At 34.6% G+C, this 21955-nt stretch overlaps 1 protein-coding gene across 5 annotated transcripts in view; it reads right to left on the reverse strand.

Annotated features, from left to right (window-relative positions):
* The window catches only part of sema6a (sema domain, transmembrane domain (TM), and cytoplasmic domain, (semaphorin) 6A), a 76682-nt gene that overhangs the window by 35159 nt on the left and 19568 nt on the right, over positions 1–21955 (reverse strand). For all 5 annotated transcript variants that reach the window (XM_051116596.1, XM_051116595.1, XM_051116593.1 and 2 more), the window contains exons 2-3: positions 8549–8692; positions 7704–7821 (exon numbers count right to left, since the gene is read on the reverse strand). In XM_051116596.1, the coding sequence (XP_050972553.1) occupies positions 7704–7821; positions 8549–8648 (218 nt within the window). In that variant the 5' untranslated portion in view covers positions 8649–8692. The remainder of the gene's footprint in view (positions 1–7703; positions 7822–8548; positions 8693–21955) is intronic.

Consider the following 21955-nt stretch of genomic DNA (forward strand, 5'->3'; position numbering starts at 1 on the left):
TACCTCAATCTAATAGAAAAGCCATTTGTGAAATGAGTGCTGTTGTGTGGGTCACAAGAGGCACAGTGATCTCAAGATGAATAAAATTCGTCAAACGTTATGAAAAGCCCAGTAATTAATCACTGTGGCATCATAAGTGCATGCGTTCAGCGTGATGGACAGAAACACTCGTTCAGTTCTCCAGCAGCATTAATCATATCAGCTCAATGAATCGGGCTGCTGCGTGAGCATCAGCTTCAGCACATTTGAGTTACACCAGCGATTGTGTTTCTGACTGATGCATTTCAATCAGCACAGGTACGTGTCGCTCCGCGCTCATTAGTGAAATTCCATTCTAGCGCGTAATTACTGACGATCTCAGTGAGAACTGATGAAGTTACTGCAGAGCAGAACGAGAACACTCTGTTTGTCTAATTCAGTTTCTTTTATTTCAGGTTTGATGAAATGCGGGTGGCTTTCATCTGTGAAACTCATGCTGATGCATTAACTAGTCTAAGTCTCCCTCTCCATTTTCTGAGCCAAATGAATATTCAATGCAGCTTTCAAAAGACAAAATTTTTACATTTGGTTATTAAGTTGCATAATGACTGTAGGTACAAAATTATGTTTTGTTATGAAGTCAAAATATGTCAATGATTTGTGCATAACCACAGTAGTTTTTGCCTGTCGGTGGTTCAGGGAATCAAGAAGTTGAAAAATGAATTCATTTGTCACATAGTCACATACACATAGTGAAAGAATTTGGTGTAAAAGCAATTTTCATTCATAAATTGTTAATAAAACTTCACAAATAAACTGCAAGACATCAAATTAACCACAAAATTGTGAAGCATAAAGAATGAAATGTGACCCTGGAGCACAAAACCAGTCATAAGTATCACAGGTATATTTGTAGCAATAGATTCCAGATTTCCAAATAGTTGCATCTCGGCCAAATATTGTCCTATCCTAACAAACCATACATCAATCGAAACTTATTTATTCAGCTTTCAGATGATGTATGAATGTCAATTTCAAAACGTTGACCTTCATGACTGGTTTTGTGGTCCTGGGTCACAAATAATGTTTTCTTGTAAAACACACCCCAATAATTTGTTTGATTTACAACAGAGAATCATTGTCACAGTGCAAAACAACCAAAGAGATTCAGCATTAATGAGATATGTATTGTAAATCCATTTAAACGTCAGATATTTGTGAAAATCACTTCTGATCGGTCAAACTACAGATTTCAGTCTCCGAGTCACAAATTGCTTTCAAACGCAGAGACGAGGTGGAGTTCAGCCTCACATCCAGAGAGGATGGTTTATTACAGCTAAAGCTGTAGTTATTTTTATTTGGGGTTGGATTCTTCATATAAAACACACGGTTTTATCATAAAGTTGATTACATGGTCTTCTATACATGAAAAGGATCGCTGACAGTTGCTTGGTTCAATATAAAAATTACATGATGGGGTGTGAAATGGAGCTGATATCTGTATCTGCAGCAATCTCAAATCTTCCTTAACCAGTTGGTTTAGCAGGTTAAAAAAGGAGAATGTTACTTGAATCATGCTATCCACTTTATTTTTCAGTGCAGAAATAAGTTCTGGTAATGTGTAAGACCTATGTTTTATAAGCGGCTGTAGGGAAATAACGATAACAAAGTGCAGTAAATGGTAAAACCGTTTGCACTACAAACCATTGTGTTCATAATTAAGATAATATGTTAAAATAATATGGTAAGACACACCAGTTTGCAATATCAAGCAGCAAATCAACACATTCAATCAAATACAAATGACGACGCCTGCTCTTACAGGAAAAATAAGGTGGATAGTTCAAGTTGACCAGTAAATTTTTTTTTAATAATTCTAAATTGTTATCTAGAATCAGGCAGATGTTCTGAAGCAAATCATTCTAATCTGAACTCAATCTCCACGCATGCTATAAAACGACAGACTCTGAGTCAATAAAGCAGAGCCAGAACCGGCCTGGTCATCACTGACTACCAGCAGCAGCACTAGTGACGGGTGTTAAACAGCACTAATAAATGCTCTGTCTCCAGCAGGACGTGTCCCACATCATTAACTTTAAGGACATGTATCTTGACCACTTCTCATTCCAACAGATTTATGTCTTAAACGGTTCTGCTCTGACAGCAAAACAAGTGATTGTTAGCGTGATACTGTTAATCTGAACATCTACTCATACACACGTGATCACATTCACTACAGCCCACATTTCTGAGCACATTTACACCAGTGACGGACAGCATGTTGTACTTGCGTACATTTTTCCAGAGCATACATTCTTAAAAATAAAGGGGCTTTAAAAGGTTCTTTGGTTCCACAAAGAACCATTCAGTCATACTAAAGAAGCATCTCTTTCTTACCTTTTATAATCTGAAAAACCTTCTTTCACCACAAAGAACCTTTTGTGAAACAAAAAAGGTTCTTCAGATATTAAAGATTCTTTATGGAACCATTTAGACAAAAAAAAAACTTCTTCTTCGAACTGAAGAAATCACCAGCTCACAAGCTGATTCTTTCCAATGAACCTGTTGAACTGGTTCACAATCACACTGAATGATTGATTCGCAAATCATTGAGTCTTGACTCAACTCACCAATTCAATGCAACACACGTTTGTTTTTGTGAATTGTGGGGACTTTCCATAGACTTCTATAGATTTTATACTGACCAAACAATATTGTCTATCCCCTAACCCAACCCTAACCCTAAACCTAGCCCTCACAGAAAACATGTTTGCATCGTTACACTTTCAGATAAACATCATTTACTGTTTTTAATCATTTTTTAACATTGTGTCAAATTTCAGGTTTTACTATCATTGTGGGGACATTTGGTCCCCACTATGTAGCAAAAACAAGTACACACACACACACACACACACACACACACACACACACACACACACAATATCACTGATTACATTAAGAATTGCAAACATTTGATCTTCTATTACAAGATTTCTGAAAAGTTGTTTAAATATGCAAATTATCTAATTCAATATGCACTAATTTGCTCATTTCCTGCACATAAATCTGAACACTGTTTGAATGTCATATTAGAGTTAAAGGTTTTTTTCCAGAGAAGCAGAATTTAACATATTAGATTAACATATTACTTATCGTGCTGATTTATTGTTGTATCAGTGGATTTAAATGATTGCAATTTGTCGTTTTCACTGTTTTTCTTTATATGCTGCTGACTGGATTGAGCTATAGAGGATTTCATTGTAATTCTGTTACAATGACAATAAAGAATCTTAGCCCTATGAGTTTCCATAATTGATTGTGTAATTTTCCTGTTTATCTCTGTGCAGCTGCTTTCACACAATCTGTATTGTATAAAGCTCTGTAGAAATAAATGTGACTGACTACAGAGCATCAGATTGGACAAATCAATCTGTTTATCCAAAGGAAAGAAAGCAAATAATCCATCACTTCCAAACATGCACATATCTGTCAAAAATGAACTGAAACGCACAACTCCTGTCACGTTTGATGGGTTTTATTGGTCTGGGTTTGAGAGCAGGTCTGATGCTGTTTGTGCTGGTCGTCCAGCAGCTCAACAGAGGCTCTTTGTGCGCAGGAATGCGCTTCTCATGCGGGTGAGCGCGGGCCGGCCACGTCCATCTGGTGGCCTTTTGTCAAACTCTCTCACTCTGTGTTCGCAGAGAAAGGAGCTCATTAGTATGCGTCTCACACCTGTCAATCCGCACCAGCACGACACCCCCTCTCTGAAGCTCCACCCCTTCGTCACACGCGGTTTTGCCACGCCTCTGGAGCGTTCTCGTGTTTTCTCAGCTGTTCTGGTGTCAGTGGCAGCAGCGTCTCTCTGTTCTCATGACGGGGGGGTTTGGGTTGCTACGGGACGCTGCGGCCGCAGCCTGAGGAATGTGGACAATGTCCCGCATGCACCTCCAGACCCGCTGACACCAGACCCACAGAGCTCAGCTGTGTCTCTGTGTGTGTGTGTGTGACACTTCAGCTCAATATCTCACATCAACTGAGGTCTGAATCCACAGAGTCTGCAATCATCAACTAAATCCATAATTACAGTTTTTATAGTCATATTTCTCAATACCGCGGTTTTTCAACACCCTTCACACAACAGCAGTGTCTGTGGGCTAAACTGTGGATCATTTAACATTGCTTTGGCACAAAATGCATTCAGTGTATGAATCTTTTAAATGACATGAACACAAAATCCTCCAGAACTCAATATACCTACTGGACAGTTTACATATACTTTGCAACACTGTTCAACTTAAGATCATAACCCAACATAATACAAAACTACTGCAGAAGCCTGACACATTTCTACAGTAATAGCAATCCGCTATCAAAACTACTCAATGTAGCTCAACGCCTACACTGTGTTCGCTTTGAATTGCATTACATCTATACAACAGGGAAACTCAGGATGTTTTCACGACAATGATTTGCTAAAAACAGAAAAGTTTTTCCTTTGCATTGTTTGCATATAGACGACAACTTTGTCAAAACGATTCCGTTCACACGGATCCACAAAAACTAATGAAGTGCTGAATTACTCTTGCCAGGCCATTAGTTGGTGACGTAACTGTGTAAAGAAACGCTACGTGAACACATAATACGCATGCGCCTCACATGTCCACAGAATCTTGTTTTTGTAGTTTACATTATGATAGCAGTATCGTTTTCAAAACTTCCACTTTGAAACCCGTTTTCAAAAGTTTGCATTTTCATTCTAATATTCTCCAGTTGATCTCTGTGAAGCTGATTTGGCACGATCTGTAGGGAGAGCGTGGGGCACAAACTAACGCGGGGTTAGTGGTAACACACATGGTTTAAATATTTCCACACATGCTAGCATAACCAAATTCAAAAGCCTTTTGATGAGACAAATCTGTTATTATTTTAATCTCCAATCTGTTATTTATTAGCTCATAGCAGAAGACACTAACCAGTTTTAAATTCCAGTTGCGCTGTGACATTAGCAATGTAATTTACACCATTTACTTTTATGAATTTTAATGAGAAACTACAAGAAACGTGTGAATCGATGTTTAACGTTCAGAAATTATTATTTTAAGAAACGTAAAGCATTTTGGCTTGTTTATGTGTCTCGTGTTCTTTGAGAGCTGTGTTTGGAGGAAGGGGAGTGTTTTTTTGAATGTCTGAATGTTTCTTCATTTGTGCACATTGTTTTGAACTATACTGTATAGCTGTGTGTTGCGATCGGGGCCGTCCCACGCATAGTTGCAATGTGTTTATTGTCAAAGTTCAAAACTAGATTATTTTTAATAATAATAATAAAAAAAACACCATTATTGTGTTCAAAAAAGTTTCTGTTTTGTCGTGTATATTTGGTTTTGCTTCGATCAGATAACATTAAGCTGTCATATGGTCATGTTACAACTTGGGCCTTGGGGCATATTGTAACACTTCACTTCCTTTCTTTTGAAGTAAATAACATAAAACGTATACACTGTAATTATGAAACAAAGCAACATATTTGTAATAGATAAGTGTAAAATTAACATGGATAAAAAATATATATATACTCTCAACCCCACATGGATTTACACAAACTGAGAATTCAAAAAGTGTTAGGTTGTGCCCCGTGCTCCCCCACTGTATAAAGCACTGTTAAAATAAAGCTGATTTGAGAGAGCTCAGCTGTGTGTCTGTGAGAAAGAGAGAGAGAACTTTACATTATGATCAACACACACATACACACACACTGAGAAACTTCAGCTCACAAATCTCATACATTTACTGAGGTCTGAACCCACTGAGCTGAACACACACAAGCTCAATATCATGAACTAAATCCATAATTAATATGCAGCAGATCAATGTGGATGACGCAGATTTAGATAAGACGAACAATGAGATCAGCTCTCCTGTATTTACAGTACATTTTTCTGACTATGTGTTTTATATTCACATCACCAGGGTCCAGTTGCAGAAACACAGACACTATGTTAAGACTGCCTTAAGAATTAGTTTGACCCACTAGTAATAAGCCAAGGATTAATCAGTCTTATTTTTTATATTCAAATTAGAGCAATCTACAACTGAATTTATTGTAACTGACTGTAAAATTAAAAAAAAAAAAAAAAAAAAAAAAAAAAAAAAGATGACTAATCTAAGCAGTTTATGCAACCAGCCACTGATCAGAACTTCATTCCTTCCAGCTTTTATTCCTTTAACTTCCCTAAAAGTCAGTCACATTTATTTCATTCCTTCTTTTTAATCTCTGTCCTGCTGTGTTTAAATCACTGGATTTTGTTGAGCTGCACTGTTGTTTAAAGAAACAAAACAAACGGAAAATCCAAAGAAAACTCTTTTCTCAGAGGTGTTGTTGAGTCACATCAGGCCCAAAATACAGGCCTAAATAAAGCCACAAAACAACAGAAAGCCCAGAAGAAACTGGAGCTCAAAGCGTTTTTACCAAACGACAGAAAGAAAAGAGCTGTGATCTGACCATCAGACCATAGCAAACAGACACTGATTCACCAGTAGAGCTTTCAAACCTCCTGCAATCAGCAATCAGAGATCTGATTGGTGGAGGAAGAGTGGGCGGAGACTGCAGCTATCAATCAATCAAAGCTGCAGTGTTTTCATTAGTGGAGAGTGAGTGGGCGGAGCCTACAGCTATCAATCAATCAGAGTGTGATCAGGTGTAACTCTGTATCTCAAAACACACGTCACTGTTTATCATGAGAAATAAGATCTCAAAAACTCTATCTCAAGAACACAAAAACAGATTAATAAATAAATGTTATGATTAAAAACACAACATTCAAACAGAACTAGAACAATAAGACTGCCAGCAGAAGATGGTTTCAGATCTTCACAAACGGCAAGATTTTTAATTTAGAAGATGTGATTTGTGAAGGCAAAATTTAAGACTTTTTAAAACCATTTTATTAAAAGTTTTATATATATATTTTTTATTTTATTAATTTTTAAATTATTTTAAATGTTTATGAAGTTTTATTAACATTTTTAATTTACCTTAATAATTAATTAAATGTAATTTATTTAATATATTTCATTTTCATTTTATGTAATTTTGTTGTTTTTGTCCATTTTATTAGGTTTTTTAATATCTATAGCTTTTATTTATTTTATTTGAGTACTGAAATGAAATGTGTAGGTGTTTTTTATATCTTTTTCTTTTTTATATTATTTCAGTTAAAGTTTATTTTATTTGAAGTTTACAGTTTTAGTTTTTTAATTTCTCAGTAAACAAGACATGATATTTTCATGGTCCAAGTAAATCTTGATTTAAGGATGTTTGCATATTTGTGTTGAAAAACAAAACAAACATTTTGCTGTGTATGCAACATTTAATGCCACGACTTGACGAATTTAATACTTTCTGCTCTGATTTTAAGGCCTTAATTCGTGGAAGCGCAAAGTAAGACTTTCTAAGACCCGCGGAAATGCTGATAAACGTAAAACTGTTTATAAACAAATGTTCATATTGCATGAAGGAAGTCAAGTGTGTATGCACAGCACTAATGAGCGTCTGATTCACACGCCGCTGGCTCTCTGACTCCTGAACATGTGCTCCTTCACGTCCATATGCTGTGAATGGGCTCGCTGGAATGGGCTGCTGGTTGCCATGCCAACAATCTGGTCAATCTGTGGTTTACCAGTCTCTGCTAATAACAGCGCCGATCTTTAAATAGCAAACTCACCTCGCGGCCACATAGAGAGTCCGGTTCATGATGACGATCAGCTGAATGTCCAGTTTGTGTCGTTGCGTGTTGTTCCTTCCCGGTTTGTGTCCCACGAATGCTGGGTATTGTTTGGTATCTGACAGGGAAGGAAGTGGAACAAAGTTTGACTCGCACACATTCAGCAGTGAGACGTTTCATGCCAAAAGATCGGCTCATTAAAAACACAGCTGACTAACACAATACAAACATGATAACATAATAAAAAAACATGGTTTTTGAAAATGTAAAAAATATTTCAAATATTCAAATATTTACTTGAATCCTCCTGAGACTTTAAGACAATATTTTAATAATTTATCAACACATTCACATGTTCACGGCTCTCTAATATGTGAACATATAAAGTGCAATAAAAGAAACTTAAGAAAATAAACATTTTGGATGTTTTTCTACTAGTCTGAAAGAAAACATGTTATGGAAGCAAAATAGATCAAAATCTCAAAATTGAGCAGTGCAAATTGAAAAAAGAATGCAAAATGAAAGCTTTTTGAATATTAAAAAATATTTCTGTTTTAAAGGGAAATATGTGGACACAGGAGACAAAACAGTGCATTTCATGGGGTCTTTAAGTGAGACAGTGAGAGTACACAAGTGTGTGTGTGTGTGTGTGTGTTTGTAAGTTTTTCATCCTGACAGGCAAAACAAAAGAGGATCTCTGAAGTCTCACCGACTCGGACAGCATTTACAGTTTCTCTGGGCACCAGAATCACATTTCACAGAAGCGGAGTGAGAAGAAGATGGCGGGATGAGAACAAGACGAGACAAAGCGAGGAGGAGCGAGGAGGTGAGACGCAGTTACTCACAGTTGCCGTGTGAAATACTGATTGGCTCGGTGTCTTCTGGGAAAGCGGCTCCGGCCGTCTGCAGCACCGTGAAATACAGCAACAAGGCCTGCGACCGCATGTTTGAGTCCTGCCGCTCCCGCTCGATCACTTCTGAACTTCAGCCTGCAGAAACACACACACACACACACACACCTAATCAGCAGATCGCTTTAATTGGCTTAGCGGAACATGCGTCAGAGATCGATTGTGCCGCTGAGCATCATGGGTAAACGGGGAACTGCTGACATGGACATCAGCCTATAAGCGAATGAGCTCAGAGCTGGAGCGATGGGACGGACTGATATACGGCGCTCTGATTTACACGCTGACCTCTGACCCCGCATGCTCTCAGGGACGCATGAGTTTCCTTGTGCAACAAATTACCCCACAAATCACTGCAGATCAGAGCAGGACCAAAGCATTCTGGCACAAAAACATGTGTGAGCGACGGCTCAGAGAAACGGAGCGATTAAACCTGCTGCAGGACGATCAACGCGACACAAACACACAAAACACACACTTTACATTCATGCATCTAACAGACACACTGGGAAATGAACCCATGACCTGATGCTAATGCATTTATGTAGAGAAAGACTAAAGCGTGTTTAAGTTCTTGTGTAGAGTATGTGAGCTACTAGATGACACACACTATCCCACATGCATCATCCTGTTCCAGTGAAGAATGAATCAGATCATCTGTTCACATCACCTCTCGACTCATGATTCAATCAGAGTGACAAAACGTCAGACGTTTGTACGTGTTTGTAACAGCAGTTCAGCTATTATTGCTATTAGTGTGGCAAGAACAGATCAGAAAATAGCAATATGATATCAATTGATCAAATTTATTTAATAATTTCCTCGCAAATAGAAACTAACAATAATGCAGTTTAATGTCAATTTCCTTTTAATAGAATTGTTTCTATTCTATTAGTTGTTGAAATATAAACATTCAAACATGTCTGTAATATATTTATTCACTTCAGTAAGTTGCTGTTCTGATTCTTCTGATGTTCATTCACGTTTACTTGTTGCTATAACTAGTAGTAAAGAGGAAGAGATGATAAGCAATCTGTCAACACACATTATAGAGCCACAAAATAGCATTTATTGATTGAATTTAGTAATGAAATTTAGTAATTAAAACTGGGACTAGGGCTGGGTGATAAATCGATAATGATAATTATCACGCAATATAAATTTTCTTGATAAACAACGAGTCTCGGTCACTAAACAGCGCTTTAATTCAGTGAAGAACACAAATAACTGTTTAAATCCAAGATGAAACAACGCTGACTAACAGGAGAAACACTGTGCACAACGTTACAATCAGAAGGCTTTTTAATCTACAAATCACCATCATTTTGATAATGAGCATAAATCTACATCTGCATCCTAACTCAAGCTACTATCAAATTTCTAAGAGACATAAAAATGTTATATTATTATTAATATTACCAGGCAACACAAACCTGTTTCTTGATTTTTGAAACAATATTACTCATTAAAACATGCAGAACTAAGAAATATATTTTTTTATTAAGATATTTATTTTGTTAAGGAAAAATGACTGGAAAATGCCACAATTAACGTCTGTTTTTTACGAATTTCACATTGTAGCAAAATCTGCTTTTAAAACTTAAAAGAAATAAAAATTTGACATTAATCGCGTTTAGTTATTGATATTGACTGATATAAAAAAATGATTGTGATAATTTTTTGGCCATATCGCCCAGCCCTAACTGGGACTTGTTCAAATTAAAAGTCACAAACATAAATTAAGCTTATTGTGACCCTGGAGCACAAAACCTTAAGTAGTCTTAAGTAGCAAGGGTATATTTGTAGCAATAGCCAACAATACATTGTATGGATCAAAATGATCAATTTTTCTTTTCTGCCAAAAATAAAGATAAAGATCATGTTCCATGAAGATATTTTGTAAATTTCCTACCGTAAATATATCAAAACTTAGTTTTTGATTAGTAATATGCATTGCTAAGAATTTCATTTGGACAACTTTAAAGGTGATTTTCTCAATACTTTTTTTTTTTTTTTTCACCCTCAGATTCCAGATTTTCAAATAGTCGTATCATAACAATAGTCTATCATAACAATGCATACATTGTTGGAAAGCTTATTTATTCAGCTCTCAGATGTATAAATGGCTCTTATGACTGGACCCTTATGTGGTCCAAGGTCACATATCAAACAAAAACAGCACAGACTGAAAGTCTGATCTTGAGATTGTAAAATCCATATCAGCATTGATTAACATCAAGAAATAAACATTGTTCATCCAACACTAGAGTGACACAGCCGACATGATTCTGCTGTAGTTTATTCACGTTATGCATGAAACTGCTACACTGATAGTCAAAGCAGAGAATTGCTAATGACATATCACTTTTTTAATCAATGATTTTGACCCTTCAAAACGACTTCAGTCGAAACTGAAAATTGCTGTTTCAGCCAAAAATGTCAGTTGCTGAAATTTCAGTGTACTGCTACCTAAAACCCTCTTTTGTGGACATTCTTGTTGTAAAAATGCTGTTTTAAAAAGTTAAATTGTAGTATTTTTAACTAGCTGCACATAATAGCAAATGCAAGCCTATGCAATGTATTTGTTTATATAGTGAAAGTTTGTGTGTTTTCATAATCCATGATCCATCAACACAAACACTCTGATATCAGATATCGCTGAACACATCACACTCGCATCTGATGATCATGTGATCTCTCAGGTTCAGACTGACGATGGACGGCTGTGATCAGATCGAACGTCACGTGAGCGCCGGGCGGGTCTTGTTCAGAGCCACGGCCTGTGATTAATTAAAGCAGTGCTTGACGAGCTGCCCTGTAATTGAAATGTCAGGAAACCATGTTTGTGCCCCTCCTGAAGAAAACAACACTTGTGTTAATAAACTAAAGACTGCCAAACATCATATTGACCAGCACAAATAAATGAAAAAGCAAATGTTGAGCTCCTCATCTCTGTGAGCTGCTCAAAGTCAGATTTTACTAGAAAAGGGCCAAACGTTCATCTGCTCTTCATCACACGCTGCTGAATAAATAACACACGCTGCTTTCACCACACAAACCCGATGGAGAGCAAAGATATGCATTTACATATTACAACATTCCCATTCCTGACAATCAGCAGAGAGCTACGGTTTAATACGACTGAGAGGAAAACACTCATCAGACACGGATGGAGAGTCCTCATCAAGTTAAAAAGCACCTGAGTTACACTACAGCGTATATTCACTATATTCACTAGTGATCAGCAGCTCAAGAACCGTATTTCACACTCACTGTTAGATCAGACTAATCCATGTATTTCTGCACTGACAGATCTAACATCTAATATCTATGACTTGCAGTAAAAAAACAACAACTGTAATGTAGGTAGATAACACAATTTTTAAAGCCAGATAGTAAAAATTTCAATGTCATGTCAGCAAATGAAGGTACTTTCATGGTAAGATCCGTGTTGTACATTTTTTTTACCAGTTACATAAGATATGTATCAATACAATAAAGTGAAACAGAAAAATACAATAGAAAAATACAATAAAAATTAAAAGTACACAATATGTTTTACATTTATATTTCAATAAATAAAGGCACATTTTAACTCAACTAAGACATCATGACAGAAATATATGTGACCCTGGACCACAAAACCTGGAATCTGGAATCTGAGGGTGCAAAAAAAAAAAAAAAAAAAATCAAAATATTGAGAAAATCACCTTTAAAGTTGTCCAAATGAAGTTCTTAGCAATGCATATTACTAATCAAAAATTAAGGTTGGATAGATTTACGGTAGGAAATTTATAAAATATCTTCATGGAACATGATCTTTACTTCATATCCTAATGATTTTTGGCATAAAAGAAAAATCATTAACTTTGACCCATACAATGAATTGTTGGCTATTGCTACAAATATATCTGTGCTACTTATGACTGGTTTTATTGTCTAGGGTCACATATTACTATCTATGGGGTTTAAAAGAGTATTAAAAGTTATATGTTAAATGTTATGATAAAACATTTTAAAGTAACATTTAAGAAACGTTCTTAAATCTTTATTAATTTTTTATAAACTATTTTATAATATTGAAAGAAAACATTCTGAGATCAACATCTTCTGAATGTCCTTATGATGTTATTTGTACTTGATGAAGATTCTAAGAAATGTTTCTGTAACCTTTAAATAACATTAAAATCACAAGAAGACAATTTCCTAGAATTCTTGCAATGTTCCCACAACATTTTTATAACCTAAATGAGTGATCTGGGATGTTTCATAGGTATCAGCACTGGACCGAGCGTCAGATGACAAATACAACAACACAGTAAATCTGCTTTATAAACACAGTCACAGTGACACACACACATGTGGCCGGTGATAGCGATATCAACACAAGGCAGAAACGACGGCTTCATGAACCCGTCACACCTGCAGCAGACGCTCTGTGGCCTCAAAGCAGCTTTAACCTGCGGCTCAAATGCTCCTCCAGTCTCTAGTGTTGAGCAGAGAAACACAAACTCAATCACTGAGAGCCGTCGCCGTCCTCCTGTGTGACGTCTGATCCATCAAAACAACGGTCTGAGCAGAGACACGCGGAGAGCCCAAGCTGACCTCAGCTTCCTTACAGCTGCTCTTAATTGGATCTGATGCTTTAAAGACTGCTTCTCAGTCACTCACCCTCATCTAAGTTAAACCGTACTAATCAGCAAAGATGAGACCCACCTCAACACACATTTACAGACACATTCACAGAGAAAAACACCTCACAAGAACACAAACCACAGTTTGTGAACCACAATTACTACACACCTGTTCATGAGCATTACAACACACACACACACAAACACACACACGCACACTCACACTCCAGAAGATCAACGTTTCTGTCCTGAAACTGCAGTAAACACACATTCACACCAGGGTTACTACCATTAACTACAACTAAAACAATAAAAAAACCATTTTCATTACTTGAAATAAACATTAATTGAAATAAACTTTAAAAACTTCAACTTATTTTAATTAGCTGCCAAAGCAACATTTCTCATTTTCCTTTAGGTAAACGTTTTGCACTAAAATACTACAAGCTAAAACTGAAAAATAAAAAACAAAAAATAAAAAATAAAAAATAATATATATATATATATATATATATATATATATATATATGAACCTAATAAAATTAAAATGACTTAAACTTTAACTAAATTCAAATGAAAACCAGAAAATACAAAAATAAAAACTAATTCAAATATTAATACTATAATTGTCTCTCAATAATGCTAAAATAACACAGTCACACCAGGATTATAATAATTAAAACCATAAAAAAACATTTTCGTTACTTGAAATGAAACAAACATTACCTGAAATAAAATATAAAACTTTTAACCTTTTTATATTAGTTATCAAAGCAACATTTGTCATTTTCTTTTAGGTTAATTTTATGTACTAAAATAACTGAAACTGAACTAAAAATGAATAAAAACATTAAACAACAAAAACCAAAAACTAATAAAAACAGAAGAAAACCCCAAAATTCTAAATTAAACTAAATTCAAATGAAAACACTTAAACTTATTCAAATTAAATTCTCATTTTCCTTTAGTTTAACATTATGTACTAAAATAACTAAAACTGAAACTGCAAAATACAAAAACAAATAAAAACTAAAAATGACAAACTTTAACTAAAACCATTTTCATTACTTGAAATGAAACAAACATTGACAAAAAGAAAATATAAAACACTTAAACTTATTTTAACTAGTTGCCAACGCAACATTTCTCATGTAGGTACTAAAATAACTAAAACTGAAACGTAAATAAAAATGAATAAAAATGTATTTTAAAAAACGAAAACAGAAAAAGCATGCAAAAAACACTTTTTTTTTTTACTAAATTCAAATGAAAACAAAATACAAAAATAAAAACTAATTCAATTATTAATACTATAATTGTCTCTCAACAATAAAAATTCAAAATAAAATAAAATAAACATGAACTGAAATAAAATAAAAATAACTGCTTTTTAGTTGTCAAAGCAGTATTTCTCAGTTTAATTTAGTTGAACTTGATGTATTTAAGTAACTACATAAAATATAAACTGTAACAACACAGACATATGTAAAAAAATCACTTAAAGGGATAGTTCACCCATAAATGAAACATTGGAAGAAAGAAACTCATACAGGTTTTAAACAACAAGCGGGTGAGTAAATGATGACAGAATTTTCATTTTGGGGTGAACTATGCCTTTAAACTTCAACTAAAATTAGCATTTTAATCATTTTCATCAGGGTTACAATAGTTAACTAAAACTAAAACCATTAAAAAAGCATTTTTGTTAATTGAAATAAACGAACCTTAACTGAATTAAGTTCTATTGCAGCATTTCTCATTTTCACATAGTGTAACTCTGAAACACTAGAATAACTCAAAGTGAACTAAAAGCTGATGATGCTGAAATAACACCGGTTCACGGCGGCACGTCGCTCTCATATTTCTCTTTCTCCCGGGAGATTTCCCGCAGCGCCGGCTGTTCAATATCTCATTTCTTTAGCGCGTCAGAAGACGTTTGTGACAAGCCGCTCCTGATATCAGCTGTGTCATGCAATTTTTCTAATGGAGATTTCTCATTAATTGAGCGTCTGGCGTCATAGATCACAGCTCTGCGTTTCTCTCAGAGTCATTGTCTCACTGCGAGGAAAAACAGCGACACGGGAGAAAAGCCGCTCAATTGAATTGTGTGGTTACGTGATCCGCATGCAGAGTTACGGAGCAGCTCCGCTCCTTCATTAGAGTCTGTAATTTAATTTTACACTTAGAATAATTGCTGCTAATTTGGAGCGCTCATGAGGAGAATATAGAAAGTGACGTATAGAGACGGCGCGACTGTCAGACAAAACAACAGCAATAGAAGCAATCATTATTCAGGACAGAAGAAAATGACGCCACGTTACCGCTCGCAACCAGATTACATGTCATCATCGTTTCAAGTGCTTCATAGAGAACATCAATATACACAAATAAAAGTCAACTTTAAAATCATTTCAGAGTAAAAATATCCCTCTGGAGGAATGAAACACAAATACAGGACAGATCACATCATCTGATGAGAAATGATGCCGTTCATGTTGAGATCTCTGACTCCGGTGTCTTGAGCAGAGCTCATCTCAAGCACACAAAATCAAGGTGAAATTAAACAACAACTGTACCAAAAACAATGTTCTTGTAGGCCAAAACCAGTGCATTTTAGTACTTCCGGCTCTACCAACCTGAAATCAGTGGGGTTTTTGAACACAAATTCAAGATATTTTGTTATATGTTAATTGCACTACAGAGGTTGTTGGGACAATAAACGTCATCAAAGCGAACAAAACATGTAAGAATCACACATTTTCTGCAATAATCCCAAAGCCAGTGGAGAAATCCTGTTGGTGTTTGGTGAGGGAAACAGAGTAAAGCTACAGCTTACTAGAACACAACATGTCTGTGGTTTTGTTTTATTGAAGAATATGGGTTGTTGACATGACATGGCATTTTCACCGTTCCAAAAGATAAAAAATGAATATAATATTGTTATTAAAAATTGCAGTAAATGGTTAAACATTCCTATGTCTTACATGGACCTGTTGTTATAAAAGCTACAGTGTTATACAATTTATTTATTTATTTTTTTGTGAGCCAAATGTCAAAATTGTCCTGTGGTGCGACTGTCTCAAGCATGGTTCAATAAACCTCAACTTTTATAAATTAAAAAGAAAAGCATAAAAATGTTAATAAATACCTCTGGCATAATTGTACACGTGTCTATTTTAGTAAATGGCAATCATTTCTTTCATCTATATATTTCCGAAAGTGTAGGAACTTGATATATTTTGTCTCTGAAAACCCTGTCCTCTGGTGTGACACCATATCCTGATTTTAAATTGGCCAATTCCAGAAAAAAACCTTTAATTAGGGCCCCATTCATGGTCATGTTACTGAAGCCCCTTGTCAAGCCCATGACATGTGCACATGGTACATTTTTGTCTTAGAATTGTTTTTGTTGTCCTTTGGTGTGACACTCCTAAATCATATTTTTTAATAAAAAACTGTCTGTTAAACTATATAATCATGGAAAATTATGCAAATGTGTCTTGCTAAACGCTAATGCCAGGTTAACTCGGAATAGCAAGGTCATTAATTGACACAAAATGCTAAAACGTCCTATGGTGTGATGCCTGTACTGTCACACCACAGGACAAAGATGTCATACCAGAGGACAGGGTCTCTTTAGGAAGCATTTTAAATAATTAAATAAGATATGTTTAACTTCTTTTTATTATTTTTTGATCATTTTGATCATCAGTGTTCTTAAATGCAATAATTACATTAATTAAACTATTTTCTGATGTTTTTGCAGAAAACTGTTATAATGTACTGTTATAAAGTGTCATGAAATAAAGTAAAAATGAGATACTTTGTTTGAAAGAATTAAGGGAGAAGAGAGAGGATACAGAAGAAAGAGGATACAAAAAATATAGACAGAAAATGAACCGGGCGATCCTATAAAATCCTAAGAGAACGATGCAGAAAGTAAAATCAAAATCATGTCTTAAAAAGAGTAGCCATATAGTTTAACAAATAATTCATATGTTAATGAATATAGTTTCAATCATATATCAATAATACTTAGCTGTATCATAAATATCAATCATATTTAGCTGTGTTGCACAAGAGTTTCAGTAACATACTGATTGAAAGAGACTGAATTTTGTTGATGAAAATTATTTTGTGTCTCCTTTTGAACTGTTCAAAATTAAATAGAAATACTTTAATAATTACCATTACCATTTCTGTCATTTAGTGTGACATAATGTCCTATGGTGTGACTTAATGTCCTATGGTGTGACACACATAAAGGAACCACAGATTTGTTTTTATCTAAAAATATCTTTACAAAACTGTTAAGTATTGCAATAGAGGAGATATAAATATCTATCTTAAAATGGTATAATTTTCAGCAGTTTTGAATGGATGACAGCAAAGTTTGTTTTGAAATTGTCCAACAAGTCATGGGAAACAAATTATGTTAATTATAATTTCATATTAAAAAAACAACACTATATAAACAGAAGTGTCTAACAATGAAGATGAATGTCTCTCATGCTATTTTTATTTTATTAAGAGTTTTTTTTTATTATTCATTTTGCTATGTCGCACCAGAGGACAAATTTATGACACAGTTCAGTAAAAATGTAAAAAAAAAAAAACCAAAAAAAAAAACAATGAAAGAACTGACGAAGTTAGGGACCCTTTATATTTTATCAAAGATCAGACTTCATACTGCATAAATATATCCATTTCTTCTTCAAAATTTTGATTTGAAATCACAGAATAACTGTAGTTATAATATACTGACGCTCTCAGGTTGTGTTAATTAAAAAGTTCTCTGCAGACGTCTCCATATTCTGTGAGTTCAGTCTGACGCATGTGTGCAGATGATATCTGGAGCTCACGGCCGGAGGTTGCGAAGGTTCCTGCCGTACCGTGTGCCGGATCGGGTTTAACGGGAGCTCAAACACAAAGAGACTCAAAGCTGTCAGCAACATCTCAGCGGCGAACGCCCGCCGCGAGGATTACGCTCCCTTTCAGATAAAACCCTCCGCCGCTGCAAAATAAACAGCAGCGCTAAAGCAGCTTACGCTCTAGACGCCACAAATTGCATTCTGATATCGCAAAGTGGAAGTTTTGACTTTAAAACGGCCCTGGAGGATTCCTGACGGAGAAGATGAGCATTGGCGCACCGTGAAAAATCATCTGAAGGCCCGGAGAGATTGTGTGAGACGAGCAGAACAAAGAGCCGTTATCACATCAGCCACAGGAGAACCTTTATTAGAAAACGACATCGGCCGTCCAAACGCAGCACAAATACCCTCGACCGACAGCCAAACACACATTCATGTTCACAATCATTATGAACCCTCAACCAAACACACACCCATGTTCATGTCAAACTGTCTAAACAACTCTCACTGAACATTAACAGAACAATTCTCCTGAAATGATCATTTACTCGCCCTCATGTGATTCTTTATGACTTCCTGTTCTTTATGACTATTTCTTCTGTGGAACACAAAACACGACATTTTGATAAAAAGATGAGACATTTCTCACAATCACAATTTCCAGTAAACAATGATCTTAATTTTGGGTGGTTTCAGCAGGGCTGGATGATAATCATATCGAGATAACAATAAATGTATGCAAAGCTCTCCATGACAAACCACAAAAATAAAAGATCAGTTCAATGTGAGGAAATAAAATGTAGTATTGTATACTAAAATGTACGAAGGTGTTTTAGTGCCACGTTTACAAAAAAAAAATCTAAAAATTTTAAATTAAAGTTGTAATATTTCAAGAATAAAGTTGAAATATTACATGAAGTCAAATTTTTTTGAGAATAAAGTCAAAATGATCAGAGAATAAAGTCGAAATATTACAAGAACAAAGTAGAAAATTATGAGAATAAAGTCAAAATGTTTTGAGAAAAAAGTCAAAATATTACAAGAATAAAGGCAAGGCAAGGCAAGGCAAGTTTATTTATATAGCACATTTCATACACAGAGGTAATTCAAAGTGCTTTACATAAAAGGAAGTAGAATAATCATAAAAACAATAATAAAAACAATCACAAAAAAGGAAGTAGAACAATCATAAAAACAATGATCATAACAATAAAACAAAAATGTAAAATGTAAAAACTGATTGATATAATGATTTAAAAATGATTTAAAAATTGATTTAAAATAAGTTTAAGACATTTAAAAACAGAAAATGATTATACATAATGCAATCAGTTCGAATATAAAGTCAAAATATTTCAAGAATAAAGTCGAAATTAACAAATTGTTTCAAGCTCTTTAATGTGGCATGACAGATCACTGTATTCATGTGAAACTTTAATCTCAAAATTGCTACGAATTAATTCTTATAATTTTGACTTTATTCTTGAAACATTTCGACTTCATTCTCTTAATTTCGACTATATTCTCGTAATTTCTACATTATTCTTGAAATATACAACTTTAATGTAATCTTAAATGTGGCACATAAGTAATAATAAGAATAATACTGATAGTATTTTTAAAGAATATCAAACCAAGATATTTATTCATCCATGTTTTAATTTATAAAGCTATTTTGTGCAGCATCTTATTTGGTCAAAAAAAAACGAAACAAAACAATAATGCAAAGTTTCTCTGTAAAACAATTGTTATATTTTCATTCAATTTAATTAATCTTTTGAATTTTATTAATTAATTTACTGATGATAAATTTGTATTAAATTATAAAACACAAAATTTTGAGAAAAACACAATGAAAAGGGGAAAAATAAAACTAATTTCATTTGGCTCTAAATTAAAAGCTAGCTACTCTGTGGAGTTTAATTATGAACAAACAAGTCCTGTTCACACTCATTCTCAAGGTCTGACAAACATTCACAAACATTCCTCATTAGTGGTAAGAAATATTAATATCATATGATATGGAAAAAAAAATACTGTGATAATATTTAGGCCATATCTGTGACAAAACTCATTTAAAAAATATAATGTAAAAACACACAAAAGAGCAATTTCAGACCAATCCATCTCAATCCAGTGTCATGAAGTCAATGTGACACAAACACGGATTTAATTCCAGGAATAAATGGTTTTTCCCAGCGGATCTCCTGCCATTAAATGAGCCGCAAACACAATCTGCCCATATTATCATCTCATTCAGCCGCTTTTGTCCACGTCATTTATCATCGTTGACCGAACGGGTCATTCTGTGTCTCAGATAGTGGGAGCGTCTCTGACGCCGTTCACGCAGACGTAATATCCATAAAGATAAGTTCGTCTTGCACGTGAACCAGGGTTACTATCATTAACTAAAAGTAGAAAAAACTTGACTAGACATTAACCGAATTAAAATATGAACATTTATTTCAGCTAAGGAAACATTTCTCATTTTTATTTAGTTCAACTTGATGTACTGAAATAACTAAAACAGAAATGAAAATGAATACAAAATATGCCTATATTAAGACATTTAAAAAAAAAAATCATTTTTCAAACCTTTAAAAGAGATGGGAAACAAAAAAAATGTTTAAATGTTAATAACAGCTACATATATAATATCTCACTGATACTAAAATATGACTGTTGTGAATTTTTAGGTTTCTGTCTGTAATAAGTAAAGAATGAGCTGGCTGAATAATGTAAAGCGGTGTAATGGAATTGAGGAGCTGCTTAACTTCAAATATCCACTCAGCTAATGAATCCGGCTCGGATCAGACGCTCGCTGCGTCCGGAGCCTTCATTTCCTTTGAGGAGCACTGAATGACACGCAGCACAAATGCCACAGCTGAGGACAAATGATGGATGTCCGATCAAACACACAATCACAGATTCACTGAATACATCATCTGTCTGAGCTGCTGAAATCACTCATCAGCAAATGAATCATGCTCAACACACTCAAACATACAGGGGACTAAAGCTGGCCGATTGTTCGGGTAAAATCGATTTATTTAAATTTGATGATTCACCATGATTTTTTTTTTTTTAATTGAGGAATCGCAATTTTAAATAAAACTATTGTCAAAAACAATAGTTTTGAGTTTGAATCATCTTGACTTTTTGACTTGACCCCAAGTCTGAATCTCTACATTTTGGCTCAGAAATATTTATTTCTCTATTATTTTTCTAATTTTACATTATTTCTAAACATATAAGGCATATTCAAGTACAATATTTGCAATATTTACAATATTTACAATATTTCATATTTCATTCATCTTTTCTAGAAAGATACCCAGATAGCACACGTATGTGTGCAGGATGTCTATTAAAGATGACTTGATCTGGAAAGCGTCTGCTGTGTACAAACATCTGACAGACGTCTGTAAAATGTAAGTTTTACATACATTCTAAATCATAAACATCTTAAAGACATCTAATAGACGTCTATTTGACATCTGATAGGAAATGTCCTATAGATGTATTGCAGATGAGCAAACATTAAAAAATACGTCTTGCAGATGTAAATGCAGACGTCAAATAGACGTCTATGAGATGTACATCTCTATCAGGGTATTTAACAAGTGAATTTGTTGTTCATTTACACCATCTTCATGTGTGAACAGAAATTTCTTTAACCAAATGGTTATCATGCCATATCATCCAGCCTTAGTACACTGCCAAAAATGCTTTTCTTACTTAGATTTTTTGTCTTGTTTCCAGACAAAATATCTAAAAATTCCTCAAGCAATATAATCTGCCAATGGGGTAAGCAAAATAAGCTTGTTTTCTGCTTAAAA

This window comes from Labeo rohita, chromosome 8, assembly GCF_022985175.1.
Source record: "Labeo rohita strain BAU-BD-2019 chromosome 8, IGBB_LRoh.1.0, whole genome shotgun sequence".
Taxonomy (NCBI): domain Eukaryota; kingdom Metazoa; phylum Chordata; class Actinopteri; order Cypriniformes; family Cyprinidae; genus Labeo; species Labeo rohita.